The 16,576-nt window shown below is 33.5% G+C and overlaps 1 gene segment (V, D, J or C); it reads left to right on the forward strand.

Moving 5' to 3' along the window:
* Nucleotides 1-233: 233 nt before the first annotated feature.
* On the forward strand, nt 234-747 carry LOC128544711 (Ig heavy chain V region 6.96-like). The segment is given in 2 exon segments: nt 234-334; nt 443-747. Coding segments are annotated over 2 exon segments (345 nt in total).
* The last annotated feature ends 15,829 nt before the right edge of the window (nt 748-16,576 follow it).

Consider the following 16,576-nt stretch of genomic DNA (forward strand, 5'->3'; position numbering starts at 1 on the left):
ATTAGATTTGGAAGTTCTGCTGAAACAATATGAGTTGATTAAATTTAAGGTCACGTTTGTATAATTTTTTTTATCAACTATAAAGCTAATGATCAATTACACCCACATCACTTAGTACAGACTCAGCTTGTGTTTGTGGATTTAATACATCTATAGCGCTCATGGACACGCCCTATTCAAATAGAGTCAGATATAAACAGCATATTCTTGTCTCTTCTAGTTTCCATTGAGCTCTGTAATACATAACACTCCCATACACATAATTCTGTGCGGAGACAATCTTCTTGTTTGAGAATGTTATTAGGATACAGTATTGCCTTTGTGCTAATTTCATGTAAGTACAGTATGAAAGCTTTTCATATGATCTTCACCAGAAAACTGAAATATTCTCTCATTGTTTGTCTCTCATCATTACAACATTTATTCATAATCTCTTTTACAGATTCTTATGGACAGTCCCTGACCTCCTCTGCTTCTGTGGTGAAGAGACCTGGAGAGTCAGTCACTCTGTCCTGCACCGTGTCTGGACTCTCACTCAGCTGGTTGTACTGGATTCGTCAAAAACCAGAACAAGGACTGGAGTGGATCGGGCGCATTGATGGTGGCACTGGCACTATATTCGCTCAGTCTCTGCAGGGACAGTTCTCCATCACTAAAGACACCAATAAAAACATGGTGTATCTAGAAGTAAAGAGTCTGAAAACTGAAGACACGGCTGTTCATTACTGTGCACGAGAGTCACAATGACACAACAGACTCCAGAGCTGTACAAAAACGTACACAAGCACTTCCTTATGAGCTGTAAATATTCCCTCAGCAGAAAACTGAAACTCAGAGTTCACAGAAACTGAATTCACAGAGACTTGTTTGATTACTTACATAATTTAAGGCTAAGCTGAAATCACTCACATGGTGAAGTTAGAAGAAAATAAAAAAGGCTCTAGGATGATTGCTGATGATAATTGGATAATAACAGTGTGCATTCTTCTTTTTATTTGGTTAGTTTAAACAAAAGAAACTGGAAATCCTTTGGGATAAAAGAAAAAATGCAAAAAGGCATCAGGACAAGCACTGGAAATGATCAACTGGTACTGCAGCTCCAGTGATAAGCAATGAAGACCAAGAACTTATTAACTTACACACACCTTGATCTCTAAATCCCTACTTCTGCTGCTGGCAGCTGTACACTGTAAGTGGTTTACAATTCAAATATGATACAGGTTTGTGTATGGCTTTTTTGATTAAATGACAAAATAAAAAACCTATTAATAGGTGTTCACTGTGTTGAGCTGATCCATTCTGAAGCCATGGTATTAACCCCTGGTCAGTCACTGACTCTGACTGGATATTCAGTAACTGATGGCGGCAGCACAGTGGATATGACACAGTGGAAATGACACAGTGGATATGACAGTGGATATGACACCCTGCAGGAAGAACTCTGGAGTGGATATATATATATATATATATATATATATATATATATATATATATATATATATATAGGTGATGGCGCTGGCTACAGTAAGAAACTTAAAATCAGGTATTAGATTTCCAGAGATTTTTCAGATGTCCAGCAACACATTAACATTAACAGGACTGATGTGTATTATTTCGCTCAATTATTAAATTTTTTCACGGATGATGTGTCATTTAGAAATAAAGGTGTATGGTGTACAGGTATTATTAACACGTGTCTTGTAATCATTTGGAGAAACACAAGGAGACTTGAGGCGAATCAGCTCTAGTACAAGCGTGTGTTGGTAACAAGTGTTGGTAAAACCTTGGGTAACAATGGATGGGCATTTTGAGTAGGTGGAAGTAAACAAAACAAAACAAGACACAACCCCCCCCCCCCCCACACACACACACACACATATCATAATAGTATATATAAAGAAATTATATATATTACAAAGCTTAATTTATTTTAGTGAAATATTCAATTTAATATTCAAATATCCACATTTATATGTATATACTGTAGTTATATAATTAATTCAGTCTTAATTTTTAACCTGTGTAGTTCAACCTCTAATTGAATTAAATTGCTACAAATTAGACTGCATAATTTTGTATTTGTTAATTAGTGTGACAACAAAAACATGAGTTATTGTTCTAACAACATGGATCTAATTATTAGTAACATTTTAAAACATTTAAATTATATCTATTGCCCTATGAGATGTATGTTATAATGCCTTTAATTCTGAGAAAATGACTTTGTCCCCCATGAGTATGATGTCATGATGCAAATTTGTATCCTTACAGTATTTATGTGCAGTTGAGATGTGTGGAGTGGTCGAGTCTCGTCTCTCAACATGAAGCTCCCACTCTGCTTTCTCCTGCTACTAATCAGTCTGTGTGTCTCCAGTGAGTTCTAATACAGTAATTATGATATCTTAATTAATTGTACAGTTTTTATGTTGATGTTTAAATGTGTTTACACCCTCTCTCCATTAGCTGTAAATGGGCAGAGTTTGGAGTCTATTCCAAGTCATGCAGTACTGAGTAATCCTAGTGGAACTCTCAGCCTCTCTTGTAAGGCTGTAGGATATAATTTTGGAGATTATAGTATGAGCTGGATACGACAACCTCGTGGAAAACCCTTACAGTGGATCGGGCGCATCAGGACTGATAATGGCCAGACACGCTACATCAAAAGTCTTGAAGGAAGAATTGAAATAACAAAGGATAACAGTAAAGGCATTTCATATCTCAAGTTGTCTGGCCTGATTGTAGAAGACACAGCTGTCTATTACTGTGCCCGAATAGACAGTGACACAAACAGATGGGAAGGAAGTACAAAAACATTAGCACTGACTCTGATGCACATTTATTGAAATAAATATTCAATCACCAGTCAATGTCAATCCAATGCCATTGCTTTCCATCTTAATGTATTCTGCAGTTGTAACCTAACCATGCCAAATAAACTAGAATCACTGTCTTTCTTGCAGAAGATATGAATTTGGGTTTAAAGACTACAGCATACACAGGATTAGACAACAGGTGAACACACCCCCGGTGTGCACAGGCCATATCTATTCAACTGTTTATAGTAAATCTTTTGAAGACAGCATAGAAATCATCAGAGATAATTCCAGCATAATGGTGTTTCTGAAACTCTCTGGCGAGGACACAGCTGTATATTATATATAATATATATATTGACATCCACAGTAGCAGAAATTTGAAGCAATCATATTCAAGAACAATGGTTCTGTTCTAGTGTTTTAAATTAATAAAAGCATCATTTCTTTTTCCACTATATTTTTTTTTCTAAAAAACAATATATAGTAAATAGAAAACAAATTTGCATTTAAACAAATAAAACACTAAAAAAAGGTTATCTTTTTTTTGTTATTTTGTGAAATGAATATTTTAGATATACTTAATGTGTATTTACCTACCCCTGATTAATTAAAAAATATATATTTTACTTTTTTTATGTTTTTTGTGTGTTTACTTTTTCTATGTTTTTTTTTTTTGTTGTTTGTTTGTTTGATTTTGGCTAGGCACTGTATACATATTACTCTATATGGACAAAAGTATTTGGGAAAACATGTTAATTATTGAATTCAGGTGTTTCAATCAGTCCCACAGTGTTTCAGCATACTAAGACATCTTGGACAATACTTCCAACTTTGGAAGAACCACAAAAACACTCCACAATCTTGTGGACAGCCTTCCAAGAAGAGTGGTAGCTGTTATAGCTGCATGAGGGATACCAACTCTATATTGAAGTATACTGTATGCCTTTGGATACTGTCATGGTACGTCAGGTCAATCACTACTTGGATTAAAGGACACTAATTAGACACTGCACGCGTGCTGCTTCTTTCATCCCATTGATCTTCAGCCCCTATCTACTCACACTGCTGACCACCTTTGCTTTCGCCCCAACTGAGATTTTGTGCTTAAGTTTCTCCGTTTTCTTTATCTGGCATATTCCTCATTAAAAACTCAGTCTAATCTGTTGAGTCTGCTTTTGGGCCCTCCACGCCTGTGTTGCACGCTCAGTGCCTCGTGACAGATACAATGTCATTGAAGGTTTTACCAAATACTTTCATCTATACTGTATATTGTATGTGTTTGTGATACACTAAGGCTCTCCCTTAGTAATAAATAATAGCACTAAGTTCATTGTTATTTGGTGACTGTTATACATACCCCATCAAGACTACTAAAATAGATCACTAAATAAAGCTTTAACTTTTTCTTATGCAGGAAAAGCTTTTGAAGGCATATTGGCGGCTTTGATCTTTGTAATTTGTCAGTAACAACGTCAAAACAGAGAGAAATTAGTGAAAGTGAATGATGTTAAAATTAATAAGAAATTGCCAAATCATTGGTGGCATTGGCAACAGAAAACTAGAGGACATGAAGTTCTAAGCAAATAATCAACTTGAATATATTAAAAAGTTCACTTTGTGTTAAATGTTTTTCTATAAGAGAACTCTTTGTGTTATTAATGTGCTAGACTTATATGTTAATCTAATCTATTTGCTTAATATAATATAATATAAAATAACTGATTCAACCAGTAACAAATGTTCTTATTTATGGTCTTATTTATTGAAGGAATCCAGAATATATTAAATCCACTCTGATATAAGGAGTGTCTATGCAAATGCACCTTCTAGTTACATATTTAAGCGAAGAAAACTGAGCGTTTTTACTTATTCTTCAACACACAAAATGATCTCTATATCCCTACTACTACTGCTGCTGGCAGCTGTACACTGTAAGTGTTATACATTCAACATATGATACAATTGTTGTTAATCATAGTGTTTTTTATTTATTTATTTATTTATTTATTTATTTATTAACATTTAACAGGTGTTCACTGTGTTGAGCTGACCCAGCCTGCATCCTCAGTAGTAACCCCTGGACAGTCACTGACTCTGACCTGTAAAGTGTCTGGATATTCAGTAACGAGTACCTACTGTACAGAATGGATACGTCAACCTGCTGGAAAAACTCTGGAGTGGATCGGAGAGATATGTTATGATGGTAACACTTATTACAGCGAGAAACTGAAAAGCAGGTTTCAGGTTTCCAGAGACACGTCCAGCAACACAGTAACATTAACAGGACAGAACATGCAGACTGAAGACACAGCTGTGTATTACTGCGCTCGACAACCACAGTGAGACAGAACAACAACATCCCTGTACAAAAACACCTCACACAGTGTACATTATAATCAGAGTTGGGTATAACGCATTACTACTGTATGTCTAATAATTGTTTTTCCTCATAACACAGTAATGTAACGCGTTACACTTTTAAATGCATATAATTTGATTACAGTTTACCAATGTCGATAACATTACATTACTAGTGTTACAAATGTAGTGTTTAAAATGTAATGCAGTATGAGCATGCGCTTTAATTAAGTCTGGGAGCTTTGCAGTTTTACATTTGATGTTGTAACAGGTTCAATCTTTTTGCACCGACGAGACGAGGTCTTATGAAAAAAGGGGTGATTTTATTTAGAAAAAAACGGGGAAGGAGAGAGTTAAATGATAGAGGAAGTGGGAAAAAAGGAAGGATTTCTAACGTGATTCATTACAATAATTATCTCGCACCTGCAGAAGGGGGGAACGCCTACATAGGGACCCTACATAGGGAGCCCACAGAGTAAGCGAGGATCGACAACAGGTAACAGATCACAGGCGCACGCCATGACAGATGTTTTCAAAGTAACTTCAACGTAGTAAACTGATTACTTTTTACATTTAATAATCAGTAATGTAATCAAATTATAATTTTAAAGTAACTTCCCCAACACTGTTTATAACAAAATGTCTCCAAAACATAACACTATTCCATCCAGGTCTAAATAATAATAATAAAAAACTAAATATAATATATATATTTTTTGACGCGTTAAGTCATTTTTATATCACTGTCATCAGGTGGTCAATCAAATTTTATTCCTTTTTTTTCACATTACATAATTTTGCACATTAGCAGGCAAATAGCAGCCTAGAAATAAACAAAAAGAGCTTTTGAAAATTATATAATACTTATATCTGTTTGTATGCAGTGTTGTATCCATACGTTTTTGCTGAGAGCAACAATAGTACAGAGTCTTTGAAACGCATTGAAATGCATGTAGAGTAATTAAGGTGAATGTTGTACTGGAAATGTGCATAAATGCTATATTTGTCCAAAAAAGCATTAGATGTTGTGACATAAACTGACACAAAATTGCTTGTAACATCCCTTTTATTCAACATTTTGATTTAATTCATGGCACAGGTTTAACTTTAGCCAAATTCCTAACAACTGTCAAATTATTAATAATTTCCTTCCAGCCAGTTTTGTGTGATGCTGTAGAAAGTCTGGCTGGACAGACATATAAACATACAGACAGAAATTTTATACAGGCAAAGTAAAGAGTTTGTAGAAATAGTTAAAAGGTTAAAGCTAAAAAATAAGCCGATAAGCATCTAACACATTTTATTTCATTTATGATGCAAGGTTGAATTTTCATAGTGTACATCCCATTTTTTTGGTTTAAGCCATGCTGTGTCGCACTTGTATTTGTGTTTTGTGGTTTGTTTTGGTGAGGACTGGCAAGTTTAATTAATTTTTATCCAGTTTTTGTATGATACTGTGACAAAATTGGCAGACATAGAGACAGAAATATTTCTGAGAATGGTTTCACATCCTCCAATACATGAACCATAAAAATATCATTGAAAAAGCAAGTTCTGGCCGTTTCATGCATTGGAGAGCCAGATACCAGTCTAAGAAAAATTTCTGTCTGTATACTGTACCTGTCTGTATAGTATGTCTTTTTTTGTCACAGCACCACACAAAACTGGCCTGAAAAAATTGTATGAAACTTTGCCAGTTTTTCTGTGTTTGTCTGAAGTTAAAATTTGCACAATAAATAAAAGGGATTTTATGAGCAGTTTTGTGCCAGATTACCTCAGAGCAGCCATAGCTTTTTTGGACAAATATAGCTCTTTAGCCCTGTTGACTGATGAGCATAGCCACTTCCACATTGAGGGCAAATCGATGCGATAGTTTAGCATAAATATTCAGAGAATGTGGAAGACACAGAAATAATCGTAAAGCGCCCAAATCCCCATAAAACACAAACGTGCAACGTAGCATTGCTTACTCAAGAAACGTATGTAACATTTGCAAATGAATCTTTAAAGATGTACGAAAAGATCATTGTATGTTTATTTTTTCTGTGGAAAGTTTAATACCCATTTTGTGGCAGATGTACATTAATAATATGTACAATACATTAATGATGTACAATTAATAATCTACTTTAAACAAGGAGTGAATTTGGATGATGGCGAAAGAAGGACAAAATAGAGAAAACAAGGCGCAAGATTTTTAATGTTACAAAATTTTATTTCCTTGTATTAATACGTTATGATTTCTGCCATAGAGAAAGACAGACAGACATGTACTGTACCTGGTCTTAAAACTTAAATAACAAAAATAGATCATTACATTGACGCTAATCAGCTTTAACCTTTTAACTACTTCTAAAACCTTTTTACCTGTCAACAATGGGTAACACTAGTAAATAAACAAAAGAAGATCCCTATAATTAAAACCACTGTGTCCTGTAAGTGCAGTTCTCACGCAATAAAATTACATTTATATCATATAGATATATAAAAAATTTTATACTCTATTTAAATAAATAGACATAGTGCATGTGTTGATCTTTGCAGGTGTGAAGTCAGTTGAATTTCTGAGTCAGGTAATATAGCTATACAACCTGGAGAGATATTTACCACCTCTATGTTATTATATGTGCTTCTTTTAATACATCAAGAAATATATATTTTTAAATACTGTATATCAAAGCACACACAGTACCAGTCTTGCATAAGAGTTAACTATGCTACTGAATTCAAGGACATTAAAGCAAGGACATTTAAATTTGATTAGTTATGACTTATGAATAAATGCATGCTGTGACTGAAAAAAAAAACACTGCATGTGGTGACATATCAGCATTGTCTAGATACTTATAAAAGATATAGACTTTTTGCCACTATCTCAACCACAAGTAAAGTTCTACCATTTCAAAGTTTTATTCTGACTGTGGTGCAGGAGCATTTCAGGCATTTTTGTTTTGACAAATTTCCTACAGATTTTAATGTAGGTATTATTTTATATAAAGAATTTCTTAGCAGCTTTAAAACAGATGCATTTATTTGATATTATTTTACTTACCTCAGTCTTTTTCTTCCTACTTAAAAATTATTGGAATAAAAATTATTGGAATATATATATATATATATATATATATATATATATATATATATATATATATATATATATATATATATGATATGTTTATTTATTATTTAAATATATGATATTTATTTATTTATTTATTTATAATAATAACTCCTCCCATTATTACTAGATATGCAAATACAAGAATCTGGGCTGGATATCAGTCAATTTATGTGATGTGATGATCTCTGTTAAACTTTAGAGAACAGAGAAGACAAACAACACACACCATGTTCTCTACATCTCTACTGCTCCTGCTGGCAGCTGCTACCTGTGAGTGTTTAATACAATATAATATGTTCATTACAATAACATTATACTTGTATTGTCTGGGATATCATATGTTTCTTTTCTCTACAGATGTCCACAGTTATGAACAATTATAATAAATGTGCAACATACTATATATTGTGTGAAATAACACAGTGTGTTTTACTTCTGTAGATGTACATAGTGAGGAACTGACTCAGCCCGCTGCCATGACAGTCCAGCCAGGCCAGAGTCTCTCCATCACCTGCAAGGTTTCATATTCAGTTACGAGCTATTATACATTTTGGATCCGACAACCTTCAGGAAAAACTCTGGAGTGGATTGGACATATCAGGATTGGTGGGGGTACAGCTTACAATGAAAAACTGAAGAATAGGTTTAGCATCACTGCAGACACTACTACAAACACAGTAATAATTCAAGGACAGAATCTGCAAACTGAAGACACAGCTGTGTATTACTGCGCAAGAGAGCCACAGTGACACAGAACAGTGGATTTCTCCTACAAAAACTCTGAGACTTGGACAAACATCCTCTCAGAGTTGATGATTTTAGTCAAAGCTTTACTTTCTTGTTGGGATGAATCCTAACAGTTTATTTTAATTTTAAGTACAAAATTGAGATGATTCAAGACATTTAAAAAAATTTGAACCATAAAAAAGTGCATTCTAATAAGATATATATTTAGTAGCATTGATTAATTCACATTTTGCTTTTTTCAGTTAATAAATTCAATTAATTAATTATTTTTATTATTATTATTATTATTATTATTATTATTATTATTATTATTATTATTACTTTTAATGTATGTATTAAAAATATTTTCCAGACCTACAAAATTAAACATAATTAAATTCTATAGAAATACATAAATGATTAATGTTGTCTTACAAAAAAATGAATCAAACTTAAAAAAACGTTTTGGCAGATCATTAGATAAAGGTTAATTTAAAATTTATTCTCATTGGAAGTCTTTCTGATAGTGAAAGATTATGTTGTATGGTTCTATATACAACCTGATAATTGTTCAAATTTCTATACGCTGAGCAACCATTGCTTATGGACATACCCTATGGTATGGCACATCCATCCCCGGCATTCATCTGTATGTATGGCATCATATGTACCCACTGATGGCTAATCTGGTTCCTCTTCCTCTTTTTTAAAGAATGTTAGCAAACTGGGCGAGTTATAAAATCCCAAACTGTGAATAGCGATGTATAATCCCATGCTGAAAAAGGAAGAATAACCAGATCAGACAAAAGCCTTGCATACAGAAACACATACTGTATTGGTCATTCAGTTAGACAGAGTTGCAATCAATTGGACCATAATACACCTGTTTCTATTTCAGCCGTTCTTGTTGATTCATGTAATGTTAAATTGCGGACTGGGAAAACTGGATGTTGTCTTTCAGGACTTATTGTCTGATTTTTATTATTGATGTCCATAAACTGAGATACTTTGCTTCTCAATCTGCTTACCTAACACCTACGTGACTTAATTGAGGTCTCTTTTATACCCTGACACTTGAATGAAGTAATCTTACAACTAGGTGTGCACAGGTGTAACATGAATGAGACTAATCGGTAATCAGTGTGATGCTAAATGATGCAACTTTTGTTTTGAGTTTTTGCACAACTGTGATTAAGTTTGATTATATTTAAATGACACCAATGGATTTGTGCTTAGATTTTAGCTTAATAAATCAGTTCATTTTTTAAATTGTGTGCATAGATACATCTTTTTGTGTATAAAATAGTTATAAACTATGATAAAAGTAAATAAAAAAGAACTGAATAGATGGAAAGGTTTCCTAATATTGAGGTATTTTTAATTTTCCACTCAGGTAACGAGTGTCTCTAGGCAAATGTACCTTACCTAACTTATATTTAAACAATGAAGACAGAGAGCTTTTACTTATTCTCCCTCAACACACGCCATGATCTCTACACCCCTACTGCTGCTGCTTTTGGCAGCCGTACTGTACACTGTAAGTGTTGTATAAGTCACATACAGTACAATGCAGATGTGGATTTGGCTTATATTAACATTATAACATTAAAATAACTTTTTACCAAGTGTTTACTGTGTTGAGCTGACCCAAATCGGATCCACATTAGTAACCTCTCATTAAAAACTGACCTGTAAAGTGTCTGGATATCCAGTAACGAGTGGCTCCTGTACACACTGGCTATGACAACCTGCAAGAAAAAACCTTTGAGTGAATTGGATGGATGATATGCTATGATGGTAGCACTGACTACAGTAAAAATAGAAAGGAGGTTTCAGATTTCCAGAGACACATTCAGCAGCACAGTAATCTTAAAAGGACAAAGCATGCAGACTGAAGACACTACTGTATATCTACTATCTTCTGAAGCTACTGTACTGTAAAGCTATTCACTATATCCCTCTACAAAAACAACCCCAATACAGAAAGTCTTCGACATCAGCCAAAGTAGAAAAAAACAATGCTTTACCATTTTGATTTATTATTATTATTATTATTATTATTATTATTATTATTATAACAACTACATCAATAATATTAGCAATAATAATAATAATAATAATAATGTGTGAAATTGCGTTTAAGGTTATTTCAATTGGCTTCATAAGCGTGTATTGGAAATTTACAGCCCCATTGGTTAAATTTTGAGACAAACTAATGACTTTTTTTTTTATGATTCTTTATTCTGTATTCTTTATAAGCAAGTATAAAATATGTCCATTTGACACACACACACACACACACACACACACACACACACACACACACACACACACGCGCGCGCGCACACACACACACACACACACACACATTTTATATATATATATATATATATACATATACTGTATTTTAGAATGGATCAATGCTGTTTATTATAAAGGGAGTGTCAATAAGAAAGATTCACCTAAAGACCCTTCCAGTAACAGCTTGACCTTGACGGAAACAGAATATGCAGACTCAAGACACGGCTGTGTATCAATGCGCTCATGATGCACACTGACACAACAAGCTGCGGCGCTGCACAAAAACATCATCTTCATTATAACTCAGTTCTGTTTTAAATAATCCCATTAAATGTGAGAGCAACACCCTGCCCTTGATTAATACCCATAACACCATAATAGTGTTTCTTCCTTACTGAAACTGTGGTATTTACATAACGGTCTAAGGGTTCATGTATTTTGGCAGAAATGTTAATCAGCAGTTTATTCTAAACACAATCCTACTTTTGTTTTTAATATCAAGAGAGCACAAAGTCAGTCTAAACTAAGCCATCTCTTCCTGCTCATTAATACACATTCTGCATCTCTCTTCACACAGACTGCAATAATTCACCATCATCTCACTCACATCAAACAACTGAAAGATAATTCATCTTTGTTTACAACATTATCATTGTGTGATTATATATTTTATTAAACTATTCTGCAAAAGTAATGATAGAGAAAAGTAAATGTTATAAATCATATTATAATTCACTTGAATGTTTTATGAAACCAGAGAAATATTGGCGTGAGCTCCTGATTGAATGAGCCAGTAATGATTTCTTACATGCATTATTTCTGTAACTAAATTCAGGTTCTTTTAAAATCTATTAAACTTAAAAAAGAGAAATGACAGTGTGTCTGATAGGACTGGACATGTTTGTGTTATTGTGATTATCAGTGATAGTAAGACACACTGATGTACTAGAAGGACATGATATCTAATAAGCTAATATTTAATATGATATCTGGAGTCACACAGTGAACATTTTCTCTTTATCTCTATTCCTTTATGAATCTAATTCCTTTCCAGTTGGCGTGGTATGCAAATAAAATCCCACATTTAAACCATTTTTGATGATAAATTCAGCTAGTTTGTGTTTATTTACAGCAACTATAACCATTTTAATAGTTTAAGATCAACTAGACAGTTTAAAATTGTCTTGCCCCAGCAATGTTTATTTAATTTCAGTATTAATATTATAGATTTTATATGATTTCTCTTTTGATGGTCACATGATAACATCAACAATGGTGCAACTGCTGACATGTTTAGAGAAAACACAATTCTACACATTGATCTGCACAGCATCTGGATTTAACTTTGACCAGAAAGCTTACTGGAAAAGCACTGGAATGGGTTGCAACAATCTCAGACATCAGTAGTAGCAGGTATTAAATTAGTGTGGTTAATGGTCACTTCCAAAACTCCAGGGACAAAAGTAATATGCAAGTGTATATGCACATGAGCAGTGTGAGGACAAGAGACACTGCAGTATATTATTGCACTAGGAAAGCACAGGAACACTTCCCCTGTAATGCCATTACAAAAAGACATGCTTGCTATGGTCAGATAATGAGCTTACAATTTTATAATGTTTGTAACTGAAATTATTACTTGATAACTCTTTCTGATATGTAAAAAATAAAACAAATACATACACTACCGTTTAAAAGTTTGAGGTCACTTTCTAACTCCATGATGGTTCCTGATTGTTATTTCTTTCTACTTTGTAAAGGAATGCTGAAGGCGTCCAAAAAATGCATTAATCTCCTTTGAACAGTTAATGGTGAGATGTTTCTGCTACTTCTGCTCTGTAAAGACTTCATAACGCCTCTAATCTGAGGTGCTGTTAATTGGTCATTTTTCAGGCTGATAACTCTAAATGAACTTCTCGTCTGCGGCAGAGGTAGGTTTTGGTCTCGCCCTCCTGGGATGGTCTTCATGAGAGCCAGTTTCATTATGGTGCTTGACAGATTTTGCAAATGCACTTGACAATACTGTTCTTGCAAGAACTATTACAGAAAGGCTGACCTCTGTGTCTTAAAATAATAACTAACTGTTGTTTTTGTTGTTGTTACGTAATTACCTAATTCCATATTTGTTATTTTATAGTTTAAAAATCCCCTGTATTGTTGTAGAATGTAGAAAATAAATCACTGTCAGCATGGTGTGTGAACTGTGGTGTTGGCTGTTTTTCAATTAAGTGAACTAGTTGTCACATTTTATGCAAATCCTCCACTCGTGTCTCCTACATTAGGGAGGTCTGTGTGTGAGTGTGTGTGTTGAGGAGGAGAGCAGCTGAACAGTTTAATTCACTTCAGTTTTATACAAAACAACAATGCTCTCTTCACTTCTGCTGCTGCTAACAGCTGCATTCTGTAAGTCTCCATGTTGGATGAAAAAGGTTAGATTTAATACCTGATTGTGAAAATGACTTAAAGACAGTTAATGATGTTCTATTATTGTTATTAACAGGTGGTGTTGGTGGTGTAGAGCTCACTCAGTCAGCCTCTGTGGTTGTGAAACCTGGAGAATCGTTCTCCATCTCTTGTAAGACCTCAGAGTCGAGCTATTGTATTACCTGGATACGACAACCTGCTGGGAAAGCACTGGAATGGCTCGGACATCTGTGTAGTGGTGGTAGCACTAATATTAAAGACACAATGAAGAGCAAGATCAGTTTCACCCAGGACAAATCCAGCAGCACAGTTTATTTAAGAGGACAAAACTTTCAGACTGAGGACACGGCTGTGTATTACTGCGCCAGAGACACAGCAATACAAACTCACTGCAGCCCTGTACAAAAACACCCCTGTTCATTTACATCTCTCTCCAGTACACGTGTCCCCAGGGACGCCTAGTGTAAATTAAATACTAGGGCTAAGACCACTCTGTGTTTAAAAAAAAAAAAAAAGCATTAACATAATGTTTTACCTTTATTCTCAACATTAAGTTATTTGTTGTTCTGATGTGAATATACTATAAATCCATTAAGGTTGTTGAATGAGAGATGTGGATGTTGGTATCAGTAATAGAAACTACACACATTCAGCTCAGTACTAAACACACATCTGCAGGAAGAAAAAACTAAGTGTAAATGTGGTTTTGTACCTATAGAGGGCAGCAGCTCAGTTTTATTGAAGTAAAACTCATAAAATTCAGTTTTAAAGGAAAGAATTTCTGCAATGAGAAAATGCACAAGTATTTTACTTAAAAACTAGAAGCAATTTAATTATGCATAAAACTTTTAAACAAATTGACATTTAATATTTACAGTACATGATGACTAGAAAGTACAGCTGTTAAACCAAAGAGAGAGCATTCTGAGGTTATTTATTCATTATATAAAATCTGTTAATAAATAAAATCCGCCTCTTAACAATTGAAATGAATAACTCCTAACTTTGAAAGTTACTTAGATGTACATACTTTAATGTCTTGTAAATAGTGACATCACTCTCATCCATCACAAAGTTTGATCATGGGGCTAAAAGTCAATCAGCAGTGCATTTTTATATTCAAGATAACACAATATTTCTGAGACTCCTTTATAAGTTTTCCACTAAGTGTATTATTTAATTCATTTAAATGAACTAAATTTAGAGGACATGCAACTCACAATATTAAAAGAACATTATCCTGGGGTCTACCTCTAATAATAACTGGCAACATGTCTGTTATTGGTTCCATTTTAGCTTCTTCCTAGAAACAGTATAAAGAGATGTTAGACAAATTTTAACAGTCAGTTTTTTTTTCATTGAATAATTAAAATAAAGTAAGGTTGCTTGTAAAGTCTCATCACTTCATTTGTTGTCCAAAACTGACATAAAGACATAAGAGACAGAGTAGTTTACTATGTGCTAACTAATGTTTCTGTGGTTCGAAAGAATGGCAAGATCCATTTTATTCATTTTAAGATCCCAAACTAAACATAATTATTAATTAATAAAAATACGCTTTTTGTCTTTTTTATTAAATGTAATACCTGCATTTTTATATTGGTAAAATTTACCACTTAAACCTGTTTGAAAGATGGTGAGATTTTCTCATAAACAATGCATTCACTGTTCTCTCAGATAAGGAGTACAAATGTTCTTCTCTGTTATATATTTAAGCAATGAAGACCAAGAGCTTTTACTTATTCTGCTTCAACCCACCATGATCTCCACATCCCTAACATCCCTACTTATATTTAACATATACATTTTAACTTACTTTTTCATCACTAAAATGATTTTTTTTCCTTATTTACCAGGTGTTCACTGTGTTTAGGTGATCCAGCCCAGATCCTCAGTAGTAACCCCTGGTCAGTCACTCACTCTGACCTGTGAAGTGTCTGGATATTCATTAACTGATGGATACGACAACCTGCAAGAAAATCTCTGGAGTGGATTGGATGTATTGTTGCTCTATAAATTCTACATGAGAATCTGGTTTCTCCTAATCTATTGCTACCAGTTTCTGCATTTGACTTTGTTGGTTTGTTTGCATATCTAGTTTGTGCCTTTTTTTTTTTTTTTTACTTTATTTATTACTTAACTTAACTTTTTTTTCCTATTGTCACTCTGCTTATTCAACTAATGCCAGAATGGATGAACCAGAAGCTGGAATTAAGAAATATCAACAACCTTAGATATGCAGACAATAGCACTCTAATGTTTTTTTTTATTAGCATTTATTTTTTTTATTATTATTGATAAAATATGTTTCCTGAAAAAAAAAAATCTTAATTCCAGACACTGTCAGATGACAAACAAGGTCAGCAAAGGAGCAGAAACACTATGACAAATAAATTCAAAATGACGAGAGAGGGAGAGAGAGAAGAAATTAAACATTTTATTTATTTATCTGTTGATTTATTTATTTACCGTTTTATCAAATGTTTAAACACATCCAGAAACTGTCACAATTTCCTAAAACTATAACACAAAATGAAAAGAGATAATTACTTTGTCAAACTTCTACAAATTTTAACGTGTAAAAAAATGTTGAAACTGGCCGAATGTATCTAAATTTCTTAATATATGATAATATATGAGAAATATAAAATAATTAAGCTGCCTTTTAGTTAAATTTCACATTGCAGTCTAGTTTTATTTGTCTATGAATTCACCGCCTGGAGCTGGCCATCTTTCTGTTATGTGAAAGGTACAGTATATAAACAGTTAATATGTCATTTTACTGTATCCATATGTAAATGTTAGACAAAACATAACACTATAGGGTGCA

Source organism: Clarias gariepinus, chromosome 16, assembly GCF_024256425.1.
Source record: "Clarias gariepinus isolate MV-2021 ecotype Netherlands chromosome 16, CGAR_prim_01v2, whole genome shotgun sequence".
In the NCBI taxonomy this organism is placed as follows: Eukaryota; Metazoa; Chordata; class Actinopteri; order Siluriformes; family Clariidae; genus Clarias; species Clarias gariepinus.